General features: G+C 43.2%; 1 protein-coding gene across 1 annotated transcript in view; it reads right to left on the bottom strand.

The window, feature by feature from the left end:
• Window positions 1-901: 901 nt before the first annotated feature.
• LOC137374646 (interleukin-10 receptor subunit beta-like) overlaps window positions 902-13,348 on the bottom strand; it is a 40,765-nt gene continuing 28,318 nt past the window's right edge. The window contains exons 7-8 of the mRNA XM_068041097.1: window positions 9,683-9,840; window positions 902-4,693 (exon numbers count right to left, since the gene is read on the bottom strand). Coding sequence (XP_067897198.1) covers window positions 4,415-4,693; window positions 9,683-9,840 — 437 coding nt within the window. The 3' untranslated portion in view covers window positions 902-4,414. The remainder of the gene's footprint in view (window positions 4,694-9,682; window positions 9,841-13,348) is intronic.

Below are 13,348 nucleotides of genomic sequence, written 5' to 3'. Positions count from 1 at the left end.
AGTTCCCCCTGGTGTTCTGGCCAATATTTATCCCTCAATCAACATCACTAAAAAAAGAGATTATCTGGTCATTATCACATTGCTGTTTGTGAGAGTTTGTTGTGCTCATCTTGGCTGCTGTGTTTCCTACAATAAAGACAGCACTTCATTGTAATAAAGTGCTTTGGGGTGCCCTGAATCTTTCTATTTTCTTTCAATATGGCTACTGGTGCCCATGGAACCATGTCCCAACAAGCAGTCAGCACCTTTAGTAAAGGAATGGCAGATTGGAGAAGACAAAGCACCTCTCCATAAGAAAATACAAAATTAAGGAGACTTAACTTGTCATGCACTTCCTAGTGACTGGCTATAGAATAGCAATAAGAGAAGCTGCCTTCCAAAATCTTGGGTTAGGAATAATAAGATATGCATTTATATATTGCCTCATCCTATTTTTCAGAAACATCTCAATACACATCAAATGCAACAAAGTATTTTGAAATACGGTGACTTTTGTTACATAGGAAAATACAGCAAGAATTTTACACATAACAATATTCCACAAATAGCAATGAGACAAATAACCAGTTAATTTGGTTTTTTTTGGTAGTGTTGGTTGAGGAAGCAATCAACCAAATTGTTAAACTTTCTGCTGTTCTTTCAATAGCTGCAGAAATGGCAGATGAGGCCTCTGTTTAATGTTGGTGAAGGATGGTATCTTCAACAATGTAGAACTCCTTCATTGCTGCAGCTGGGTATCAACCTATATTATAGGCCCAAATCCCATTGGTACTTGAACCCACAATCTTGTGACTGGAAGCAAGATTCATCACTAAACCAAGTTTATACTTTTTGCTCGTATATGTGTAGTAAGAGAGCGAAAGATAAATAAACCAAATCATTAAATGCACATTAGGCATGAGTTTTATTATTCACATTTACAATATATTTATACTGAGACAGACTGTGCAAATGTATAAATAAAAAAGGAAGGGATGACAAGTAAGAGACAATCCTACACCTCTTTCCACCTTCTACATGTAAAGATCACATTGCTAAATGTTCATCGAAAAATGTGAGCATTTTTCCTCTCTAACAAGCTGCATGCAAAATATTCTAGTTTGCTTAGCATTATCTGCTTTTTTTTCTTGTAGTTTCTTCTGATGAAGGGGTCTGAATATTTCTCTTTTATTTATTTTTTCTCAAATCTTGGTTTCTCTCTCTTGCATTTCCTTCTAACACAGTCTCAAAAATGTCCTATCTTGCTGCTTGCAACAGCCATGATCAGCCATGTTCATACTGAATGGTAGAGCAGGCTCCAAGAGCTGAATGGCCTACTCTTGCTCCTATTTTTTATGTTCTTAGTACATTGGAAAGTCCCAATTGTGCCACACACAGAGGTGTAAAACATATACTCTATGTTAGCCAGGCATGATAAAAATGTACTGGGAAAAGTCAGCATGGAATAACACAATAAATATAAGCTACTAAGCAGTTAATAAAACACAAGGGTCCCTGGGCTTTATAAATGGGTGAATAAAGTACAAAAGCAAGGATAATGATAAACTTGTATAAAACACTGGTTCGGCTTCAACTGGAGTATTGTGTCCAATTCTGGGTACCACACTTCAGGAAGGATGTGTAGGCATTAGGGAGGGTGCGGAAAAGATTCACGAGAACTCTTCCAGGGATGAGGAACTTCAGTTACATGGATAGATTAGAAAAGCTGGGGCTGTTCTTCTTGGAGAAGAGAAGGTTAAGAGGAGATTTGAGGTGTTCAAAATCATGAGGGATCTGGATAGAGTAGATGGGGAGAAACAGTTCCTGTTGGTGGAAGGATCGAAAACCAGAGGACATCGACTTAAGGTGATTGGAAGAAAAAGCAATGGTGACACGAGGAAAAATCTTTCATGCAGTGAGTGGTTAGAATCTGCCTGAGACTGTAGTGGAGGCAGATTCAACTGAAGCCTTCCAAAGAGAACTGGATAATTATCTGAAGAGAAAAAATTTGCAGGGCTACAGGGAAAAGGTGGGGGAGTGGGACTAGGTGAATTGCTGTAGCAGAGAGCCAGCATGGATATGATGGGCTGAATGACCTCCTTTTGAGCTGTAACCATTCTATGATTCTATTTGTTTTTTGTACAGTTCCATTGATACATCCTGTAATTTGACAGAGGAATATGCTAGTATTGAAATGTTTGCATAAGTCAATCCATGATAAAGAATAATATAACACAGAGGAGACCACTCAATCCATCATGCCTTTGCCAACTCTTTGAAAGAGTTATCCAATTAGTCCCACTCCCCTACTTTTTCTCCATAGCCCTGAAATTTTTCCCACTTCATCCAACTCACTTTTGAGAGTTACTGTTGAATATGCTTCCATCAGCCTTTCATGTAGTGCATTCCGGATACTAACAACTTGTGTAAAAAAATTCTCCACATCTCCCCTCTGGTTCATCTGTCAATCACCTTAAATTTGCATCTTCTGGTGTCCTGGATGTAGCACATATATTAAAACATTAGTCAATCTTCTATGGCAATGCAGAGAGTCAAGAGCAAGTAGAGTCTTCAGGTGAAGTGGAGTTAGAGGCAAAGGATAACTGGACCAGTCACACTCACACACACACAACCACACACACACATATATATATATATGTCTTTTTTTGTTAGAACAACAGCGTTTAAAATTGTGAAAGAATGGAATGGGGTTGATAAAAGCAGACACTTTCACGTGATTAGGGGTCTAGAGCAAAGGACAAGATTAAATGCAAGAAATTTAGAACAGAGAGGAGAAACTTCTTTAAACAGAAAGTTGTGGAATTCACTTCCAGAACTATTTATTGAGGTAGAAATATGGGCTGGATTTTATTCCGATGATGGGGGTCTTGCCTCCAGAGCTGCCAGAGCGGTGGCCACTGCTGGTACTGCATGAGGCCTGCAGTACCGAGGACGCCGGAGACCCTGGGTCAGATGGGTCAGGTTTGCCAGGGTCAGTCAGGTAGGCCCCAGTGACAGGTTGGGTGGGAAGAGTTGGTGAGGGTGGGGGTGGTCTTCATGGGGGGTGGGGGGGCGGTGGCCATTGCCACTGGTGGTGCCTCTGGGTCCATGGATTTCCCCCAAAGAGGGGACACCACAACCCCGCTAGGAGGCTGCCAGGTCTCACCTGGCGGCATCTCCATGTGGCGGCGGTCCCCACCATCCTCCACAAAATTGGAGTGGAGGCGGAAAGTGGCCCTTAAAGGGCCTCAATTAGCCTGGGGCGTCTTTGGCGTTCCCCACCCTGGACAAAGTGGCAGGAGGCCTGGACAATGTCAGGAACGGCACTCCTTGCTATTTTGTTTGCCATCTGCCCCCGTCTCTGTTTCCGTCTCCAACACTCTGGATTAGAATGGATAGTTGGATGAAGGATAAGGGATATAGGAACATCATCAGGGCTATTTGCTTACATGGAGGGTAAATGCCAACAAGGACTGGTCAGGCTGAATTGACTGTTTCTGTGTTGTAACTTCCAGATAATTCAGTCCACATTTTAAACAGATAGATTCTGTTTTTATTTTCATTTTACATTATAAATTCCAAATTCACATCTATAATAGAAACTGCCCGCATAAACCTTTACACTTTAGTTGCACACTACTGCTTGTGCAGCACCTCCACTTGCGGGGGAAGGATATATTTACAGCAAGACAAGTTTTCACAGGCAGTTTTACATTACCAATGTAGGCAGAGGAATTTATAATGGAAAAAGTTACATAAGATTGGGAAACGTTGGTATTTAGAGGGATCTGGGTGTCCCTGTACACAAATCACAGAAAGTTAGCATGCAGGTAGAGCAAGTAATTAGGAAAGTAAGTGATATGTTGGCCTGTATTACAAAGGAATTGAGTAAAGATGTCTTACTGCAGTTGTATGGGCCTTTGGTAAGACCACACTTGGGATACTGTATACTTTTGGTCCCCTTAGGTTGACAGGAAGTGTGCACAGATATAAGAATTGTAATATATTAGTAGATACATTTGAGGTCCTTTGCTTTCCACTTCTTTTAAATATTGGGAATTTTCCATTGTTTTTAAACAGTTTAAATCCAAATGAATATTTATTATAAAACATATTTCTCAGAGAAAACTAGGGAGAAAATTTAGAAGCTGCAAAAAAACTCACCTTTTTCAAAATCATTCGCATCATCACTTTACTTCTAAAATATAATAAATTATTCAATTTTCCAGTTGTATTCAGATCAGCAATAATGGTTCATGGTGTGCAGAAGAGGAAGTGAGAGTAAACAATGCAAGTCACACTGGATGGTATCCCCAAATACAACTGAAAGAGACATACAGAACTAGAACCTATGAGTGTCACAAAAATCCCAGAAAATAGAGAGGAAGATGTGTGGGTGGCATCTCCTTCACGCACCTCTCCAGCTTTGACTCACTCAAGCAGCACTATCCAGTAGTGTCTGCATTCTTCCATAAAGGTTGTTGTTGTTATTATTTTGCAGCTCTTTCTCTTCCTCTGCATCCTCTATTGCCTTATTTTCCTCCTTAATGGGCTGTTTCCCAAGAATTTCCATATTTACATTCTTGTCAACATTTGTGTTATCAAAAGAATCTTCGACGCACGAAATAATACTTAGCTTGTCAAATGATTCTTCATGCAGGTTCTTAATCTGAGGCAGCAGGAATTGAGAATTCAATGAAGGATCTTTCAGGTACTGTACAATAAAAATTAAGCATTTAAGATTAGTCATTCTCAATTCAGTGTAAATGTGAGTTTCTCATAAAATATACCGAGCGTGTCACCTATTTTTTTGTGATGAGATACTGGGATGCAAAGATTTTTGCTGAGATTACAAAAATAGTGAAGCCCTGTCAACAAATTGGAAGCTGGGAGTCCAGAAAGCAATCATATGTCCTCAACTCAAGTGAAGACTAGTATTCAAATATTATAGGATGGTATACACTTAAGAAAATTTCCAGGGCAGTTATTTAATTTTTGTCTATTCATTTATTTTAAGCACATGAATAGAGCTCCATTTAAATGGATGAGCTAAATGAAGTAGGAGACAGGGATCTGATGCTGTTTTTGGGATGTTGCTGGTACAGAACAGCTGATTTACCTCCTTATCTACGTTCCTGAAGGAGCCCCAAAGATCAATTAATGCACACAAAGTATTACACACTCTGGGCAGAATTTTCACCCTGATATGGCGACAAGAACGGAGGAGGGTGAGCATGTAATTACGCACTGCTAGCTAGCATGCCGGTTTGCTGGCACCATCCCACTCCCCTCTCTGTGTCCCTCTCTCCCTCACTCTCTCTCTCCCCCCACCGTGTCCCCCCTCTCTTTCCCCCTCTTCCTCCCCCATCTTTCTCCTCTCTGTGTCCCTCTCTCTCCCATCTCTCTCTCCTGCTCTGTGTTCTCCACCGCCCCCCCCCCCACCTTCACCACCATGCACCAGGAGCAAAAACACATTTCCCGCGGTGCCAGCCCCACACTCTGAGAGAAACCAGGGTTTGGGAGAGCTGAGAATGTGGACTACCTGCCTTAAAAAAACCAGCTTGCTCTGGCTCAAAGCTGTCTTCCTTTTCCAGTTCCATCATTGCTTTCCTGTGCGCTACCCTATCTATTCTACTCCCACCAACACTCTCCAGGGCTGATTCTGCAGTGGTTAGCACCGCAGCCTCACAGCTCCAGTGACCTGGGTTCGATTCTGGGTACTGCCTGTGCAGAGTTTGCAAGTTCTCCCTGTGACCGCGTGGGTTTTTGCCGGGTGCTCCGGTTTCCTCCCACAACCAAAGACTTGCAGGTTGATAGGTAAATTGGCCATTATAAATTGCCCCTAGTATGGGTAGGTGGTAGGGGAATTGAGGGAACGTAGGGATGTGAGAGGGTAATGGGATTAATGTAGGATTAGTATAAATGGGTGGTTGATGGTCAGCACAGACTCGGTGGGCCGAAGGGCATATTTCAGTGCTGTATCTCTAAATAAATAAAAAAAAAAATAAGACATGGGCCAGGAAATCACAGGCTCCATTGCCTGCCATCCCATCAATGTAACTGCATGGACAGAAAATCATGCAGATGTCTCAACCAGCTCTCTCTGCATGCACTCCTCTGCACTGGGTGCATCGACTACAGAGTTAGTTTGACAATCACCTCCCTCCGCGGCTCCACTAGCACTGCCCCTGCCCTACTCCCATTGGTCAGTGCTCCCTGATTGACGGCACCAGTCTACCCAGTGAGTCCCGCCTCCCCCACGCTCCTATTCGACGGGGGTCCATGCATAAGCAAACTATTTGCGCTTTTGATTGGTGGATTGGTGGGCTGGATTCTGGCCTGCGGCCCGCAGGACCTGGCCCGATACTCCGATGATCCCGATCCTTTCTAATTACTTTCGCTCCTGGTAATTTGAAATGTCTTGCTCCATGTCTTTAAACTTGTGTTTAAAATATGCTAGTTGCTCGGTTATTTTAAAACACAAGTTTAAAGGCTTGGAGCAAGACATTTAAAATTACCATGGACCCCCCTCAAAATTTTCATCACGGACACTGGTGTCTGTGTATGGACACGTTGCCAACCCCTGAAGCCAATTAAGGTAAGTAAAAGGCCAATTAAGGTCAATGTGGCATTGGCAACAGGCCAGCTGCCTGGAGGCAGAGGCTTTGAGATCCTTCCAGCCAACCTGGCTTCAGCTGCGACTGCAGAACACCCTGTGGCGGTGCTCCCCCTCCACAATGGCCTTACAGTTGTGGTTATTTTTAAATCACGATTTTGGGTTTTAAGTTGGGATCCCCTGATCTTGGGGTCCCAACCTAAAACCTCAAATCCTGCCCTATCGCTGATGTGTTGAAACATCATGCATCCACAGAAAAGATGATGCACAAAGGAGGAATTTAAATACGGGGAGGCAGTGGCGTCGTGGTATTGTCACTGGACTAGTAACTCAGAGACCCAGGGTATTGCTCTGGGGACATGGGTTCAAATCCCACCACAGCAGAAGGTGGAATTTGAATTCAATTAATAAATCTGGAATTAAAAAGCTAATCTAATGATGGACATGAAACCATTGTCGATTGTTGTAAAAACCCATCTGGCTCACTAATGTCCTTGAGGGAAGGAAATCTGCTGTCCTTACCTGGTCTGGCCTACAAGTGACTCCAGACCCACAGCAATGTTGCTGACTCTTACATGCTCTCTGAAATGGCCTACCGAGCCACTCAGTTGTATCTAACTGTACGAAGTCAATAAAAAGGAAATCTGCTGGCCTACATGTGACTGCAGACCCACAGCAATGTGGTTGATTCTTAACTATCCTCTGAAATGGCCTAGCAAGCCACTCAGTTGCAACCACCATGAAATTTAAAAAAAACAGAATGAAACTGGACAGACCACCCGGCATCGACCTAGGCACCGGAAACGACAATGGCAAACCCAACCCTGCAAAGTCCTCATTACTAACATCTGGGGGCTTGTGCCAAAATTGGGAGAGTTGTCCCACAGACAAGCCAAGCAACAGCCTGACATAGTCATACTCACTCAATCATACCTGACAGACAATGTCCCAGACACTGCCATCGCCATCCCCGGGTATGTCCTGTCCCACCAGCAGGACAGACCCACCAGAGGTGGTGGCACAGTGGTATACAGTCGGGAGGGAGTTACCCTGGGAGTCATCAACATCGACTCTGGACCCCATGAAGTCTCATGGCATCGTCAAACATGGACAAGGAAACCTCCTGCTGATTACCACCTGCCGCCCTCCCTCAGCTGATGAGTCAGTACTCCTTCATGTTGAACAGCACTTGGAGGAAGCACTGAGGGTGGCAAGGGCACAGAATGTACTCTGGGTGGGGGACTTCAATGTTCATCACGAAGATTGGCTCGGTAGCACCACTACTGACCGAGCTGGCCCAGTCCTAAAGGACATAGCTGCTAGACTGCGTATGCGGCAGGAGGTGAGGGAACCAACACGAGGGAAAAACATACTTGACCTCGTCCTCACCAATCTGCCTGCTGCAGATGGATCTGTCCATGACAGTATTGTTAGGCGTGACCACCGCACAGTCCTTGTGGAGACGAAGTCCCGCCTTCACATTGAGGATACCGTCCATTGTGTTGTGTGGCACTATCACTGTGCTAAATGGGATAGATTTCGAACAGATCTAGCAATGCAAAACTAGGCATCCATGAGACGCTGTGGGCCATCAGCAGCAGCAGAATTGTACTCAACCACAATCTGTAACCTCATGGCCTGGTATATCCCCTACTCTACCATTACCATCAAACCAGGAGACCAACCCTGGTTCAATGAAGAGTGCAGGGGGGCATGCCAGGAGCAGCACCAGGCATACCTCAAAATGAGGTGTCAACTTGGTGAAGCTACAGGACTATCTGCGTGCCAAACAGCGTAAGCAGCATGCGATAGACAGAGCTAAGAGATCCCATAACCAACAGATCAGATCTAAGCTCTGCAGTCCTGCCACATCCAGCCGTGAATGGTGGTGGACAATTAAACAACTAACTGGAGGAGGTGGCTCCACAAATATCCCCATCATTGAGGATGGGGGAGCCCAGCACATCAGTGCAAAAGATAAGGCAGCATCACAGATGCCATCCACAAACATTCACTCCCTCCACCACTGACACACAATGGCAGCAGTGTGTACCATCTACAAGATGCACTGCAGCAACTCACCAAGGCTCCTTTGACAGCATCTTCCAAAACTGCGACTTCTACCAACTAGAAGGACAAGGGCAGCAAATGCTTGGGAACACCACCACCTGCAAGTTCCCGTCCAAGTCAACACCATCCTGACTTGGAACTATCTCGCCATTCCTTCACTGTCGCTGGGTCAAAATCCTGGAACTCTCTTCCTAACAGCACTGTGGGTGTACCTACCCCACATGGACTGCAGCAGTTTAAGAAAGCAGCTCACCACCACCTTCTCAAGGACAATTAGCGATGGGCAATAAATGCTGGCCTAGCCAGCGACGCCCACATCCCATGAATAAATTTTAAAAAACACTCCTGAATAACAAATATAGGGGCCATTGTCCAAGTAACACAAACTGAAGGTTGAAAAGTGGAGGGCTTGCTTAGAAAGGATGCAATTAACAACTCTGTTGTTGCCATCTGATGACTGGAAAGTAATAGCAGTTTGTAATCTGGTAAGGATTACTTAGTTTTATCCAACGGTTTCATGGGGAAGTGTCCTGTGGCAGCCAGGTACCCCCAGCACACCCCACCCTGCCACCCCCTCCGCCCACCCCTCCCCCCCCCCCCACCCCACCAACCCCACACCCAGAGTCTGGACAACTCTACTGTTGTACTACAGTGATGACTGTGGCAACATTTATATTGCAACCATATTACCTTTAAATTTTAAATCTTATTATAATGGAGACAACATTTACTAGTGGCTACCAAGGCAATTTGGAGGTGAATTTCCATGGAGTTGTTATCATAATGTTTTGGGAAGTGCATTGTGTAAATGGGGCTTCTGGCAAAGTTACGGCAGTGAAGTGGGAGTAGCTCAGAGCAATTCCCCAGCCTCTACCACTGTGTTACCAAATCACATCCTTGTATTCTCATGTTTACCTCACACCTGGAAAAAGATAGCTGGAATTTGCTTACATTTGCTAAGTTGCATGAAGTTAAATTTGATAGCTTGTAAATCAGGATTATTGGAGTAATACATACCTCTTTTATATGTTCGGGGAGGTTGAAGGAAGGAAAGAAAGTATATTTGACTGTTGTGTAAACATGAAGTGATGTATAGAAAATTCCCATTGTCACAGTGAAGACACCAAAACCTGACACGAGTAGAAGCACAATCACCTGCCACACTGGAACTCTACCTGCAAGCACAAACAGGTACAGAACAATTGTAAGTAGAAAGTATCATTTGGCCACACACTTTTGATAGAAACTGAAACTACAGTAATGAAGATAAAAGTTATGAGGCCAAAGACATATTGTACAAACTGTGTTGCAAGACTGGATTCTATTAGTTGGCACAAGGTTTAGCTTTGCACTGATTAAGAGGGAAGGGCCAGGGAAGAATAGGTGGATGATTTCACATGGTGAATTTCATCAGAAAACTAAATGAAAATACACAACACGCAATATGAAAGCAAGCAGCAGAAAGACTACTTTTTTTTAATGAGTTTAGAAAAAGAACTTAACTGGCTGATGGTGCTGCTATGATATCATGGCGAGATTGATGCGTCCATTAAAATCACTAGAATTGCATTAATTGTTCTTCTAGTAACACATCAATATTGCTTCAGCTCCCTTACAGTTAACCTGTATGTTGCACTGCTTGATCAGATCCAAATACACACTTTTAATTAAGCTGAAGGCCAGTAGGTGAGCTTGAGAGAAATCAAAAAGGATTTTCTGGGACCATATCCTATCCTGTTCACCAATCACTCATGTCCTTTTTAACCTACATTGACTCTCAGTACCCCAATACCTACTATTAAACTTATAATTTTTGTGTTTAAATCCCTTCATGGCTTCACCATCTCTGTAACCTAATCTAGCCCTACAACTTCTCCCAGCACCTCTACATTCCTCTGACTCTGGCCTCTTGTTCATCCCTCTCCCTTTACTCAACCATTGGTGGTCATCTCTTCTGCTGTCTAAGATTCACAGTATAAATGTCCAATCCCTCTCTCTCTCTCTCTCTCTCACCCCAATCCCCTCTCTCTCACAGTATAATTGTCTCCCTAAATCTTTCCACCTGTTTTTCCCCCTTTATGATTCCCTTTAAAATCCATCAGTTTCAAGTAACTTTTGGTCACCCCACCAATGCCGCCCTCTGCCAAATATTTCTTTCCTTGCTTTGATATCTATTTTTCAGATTATGCCTCTGCGAAGCCCCTTGAGATGTTTGTTTATGTTAAAGGTATAAATGCAAGTCGTTATTCTCGTTATTCTTACATCCTTTTGCACCACAGATTGCTATTTTGGCATTTTATGTCATGGGGTACAATGAGAAAGAAAAAATAATTTGCAAAATCAGGAGGCAAAAGGGAGAGAGGAACTTAGAACAATCACTAGTGTCAGGCAAACTCCTCACCTGCCAGGACTGAGACATACATTATTTCGCCACATGAACATTAAAATTTAAAATTGCAAGCCCCTGACTGGCAAGACGATTGCATAGTAACAGAGAGTTCGAACAATGGGGACCCAGTCGTTGCTTCCCCAATACACAGAAGAAGTGGTCATACCAGTTTTAGTCACATGACTGACTGACTGTTGGAGTTTTTTTGAATTTGAACTTCCAACAGGGAAAGAAATGAGAAGGCACTTTTCTCCTGGACTGAGAACATCTCTCTCCTGTCTGCTCTCATTTCGTTTTCACCAGCTTCGGAAACCATTGAAGACATATGAACACCAAGAGAGAAAACTCTCCATACTGGGCCCCAACGAAAAGTAAGAGCTGTCTACAATCAAGGACTTTACGGCAAGCTGGAAACACAGAAACATTTTCTTCTGCTCTTTTCTGTCCCTATTTGCATGTGTGTATCACGTGTGCATGCTAGCCTGGGCACATCATATATCCGTAGGTGTTAACCATATTAGAGTTTGTTTAAGGTTTAATAAATTTCACTTTCCTTCTTTAAACTGAAGAAAGCCTGTTTATGCTCATTTCTTTGCCTTATAATTGGAAAGCTGTGAACAAGGATTCACAAAGGGGGAGCTCAGAACACAGTGTGTTTAAAATTAAACCCTGTTACAATAGGACCAGTAGAAGACAGTTACAGATCCCAAGACACCTTTCTCACCTGGTCGAAACACTAGAGTAAAAGTAATGGGAATACTAATGGGACTAAAGACTGACAAGTCCCTTCGACCTGATAGCCTGTATCTCAGGGTCTTAAAGGAAGTGGCTGCAGAGATAGTGGATGCATTGATTGTAATCTTCCAAAATTTCCTAGGTTCTGGAAAGGTCCTAGCGGACTGGAAAACTGCAAATGTGACACCTCTGTTGAAGAAAGAAGGGAGACAGAAAGCTGGAAACTATAGGCCAATTAGCCTAACATCTGTCATTGGGAAAATGCTAGAATCCATTATTAAAGAGCAGGACATCTAGAAAATCACAATACAATCAGGCAGTCCCAACATGGTTTTGTGAAAGGGAAATCATGTTTGACAAATTTATGAGATTTCTTTGAGGATGTAATAAGCAGGGTGGATAAAGGGAACCAGTAGATGTAGTGTATTTGGATTTTCGAAAGGCATTTGATAAGGTGCTACATAAAAGGCTACTAAACAAAATAAGAGTTCATGGTGTTGGGAGTGATATATTAGCATGGATAGAGGACTGGCTAACTAACAGGAAACAGAGAGTCGGGATAAATGGGTCATTTTCAGTCTGGTGAACTGTAACCAGTGGAGTGCTACAGGGATCAGTGCTGGGGCCTCAACTACTGACAATCTATATTAATGATTTGGATGAAGGAACCGAGTGTATTGTAGCCAAATTTACTGATGATATGAAGATAGGTAGGAAAGCAAGTTGTGAGGAAGATACAAGGTCTGCAAAGTGACATGGATAGGTTGAGTGAGTTGGCAAAAATTTGGCAGATGGAGTATAATGTGGGAAAATGTGAGGTTGTTGTCTTTGGCAGGAAGAATAGAAAAGCAGAATATCATTTCCATGGAGACTGCAGAATGCTGTGGTACAGAGGGAGCTGGATGTCCTTGTAAATGAATCACGAAAAGTCATCATGCAAGTACAGCAAGTAATTAGGAAGGCAAATGGAATTGCAAGGGGGATAGAGTATAAAAGTAGGGAAGTCTTGATAGAACTGTACAGGGCATTGGTGAGACTGCACCTAGAGTACTATATACAGTTTTGGTCACCTTATTTAAGGAGGGACATACTTGCATTGGAAGCAGTTCAGAGAAGGTTCACTAGGCTGATTCCTGGGATGAGGGGTTTGTCGTATGAGAAAAGGTTGAGCAGGTTGGGCCTATACTCACTGGAGTTTAGAAGATTGAGAGGATCTTATTGAAACATATAAGATTCTGAGGGGGCTTAACAGGGTAGATGCTAAGAGGATGTTTCCCCTCATGGGGGAATCTAGAACTGGGGCCATAGTTTCAAATTAAGGGGTCTTCCATTTAAGACGGAGATGAGGAGGCATTTCTTCTCCCAGAGAGTCATTAGAACCATAGAAAAATTAGGGACTGAAGGAGGCCAGTCAGCCTGTCGTGTCTGAGAAGAAGAAAAAAAATAGAAACTAGCTGCCCAATCTAATTGCACCTTCCAACACCTGGTCCATAGCCTTGCAGCTTGCAGCACTTCAGGTGCTTGTCCAGGTACCTTTTAAAAGAATTGAGTATCTCTGC

This window comes from Heterodontus francisci, chromosome 10, assembly GCF_036365525.1.
Source record: "Heterodontus francisci isolate sHetFra1 chromosome 10, sHetFra1.hap1, whole genome shotgun sequence".
Taxonomy (NCBI): Eukaryota; Metazoa; Chordata; class Chondrichthyes; order Heterodontiformes; family Heterodontidae; genus Heterodontus; species Heterodontus francisci.
Note: the sequence above shows the minus strand (reverse complement) of the source record. Positions and strands in the feature narration are given on the sequence as shown.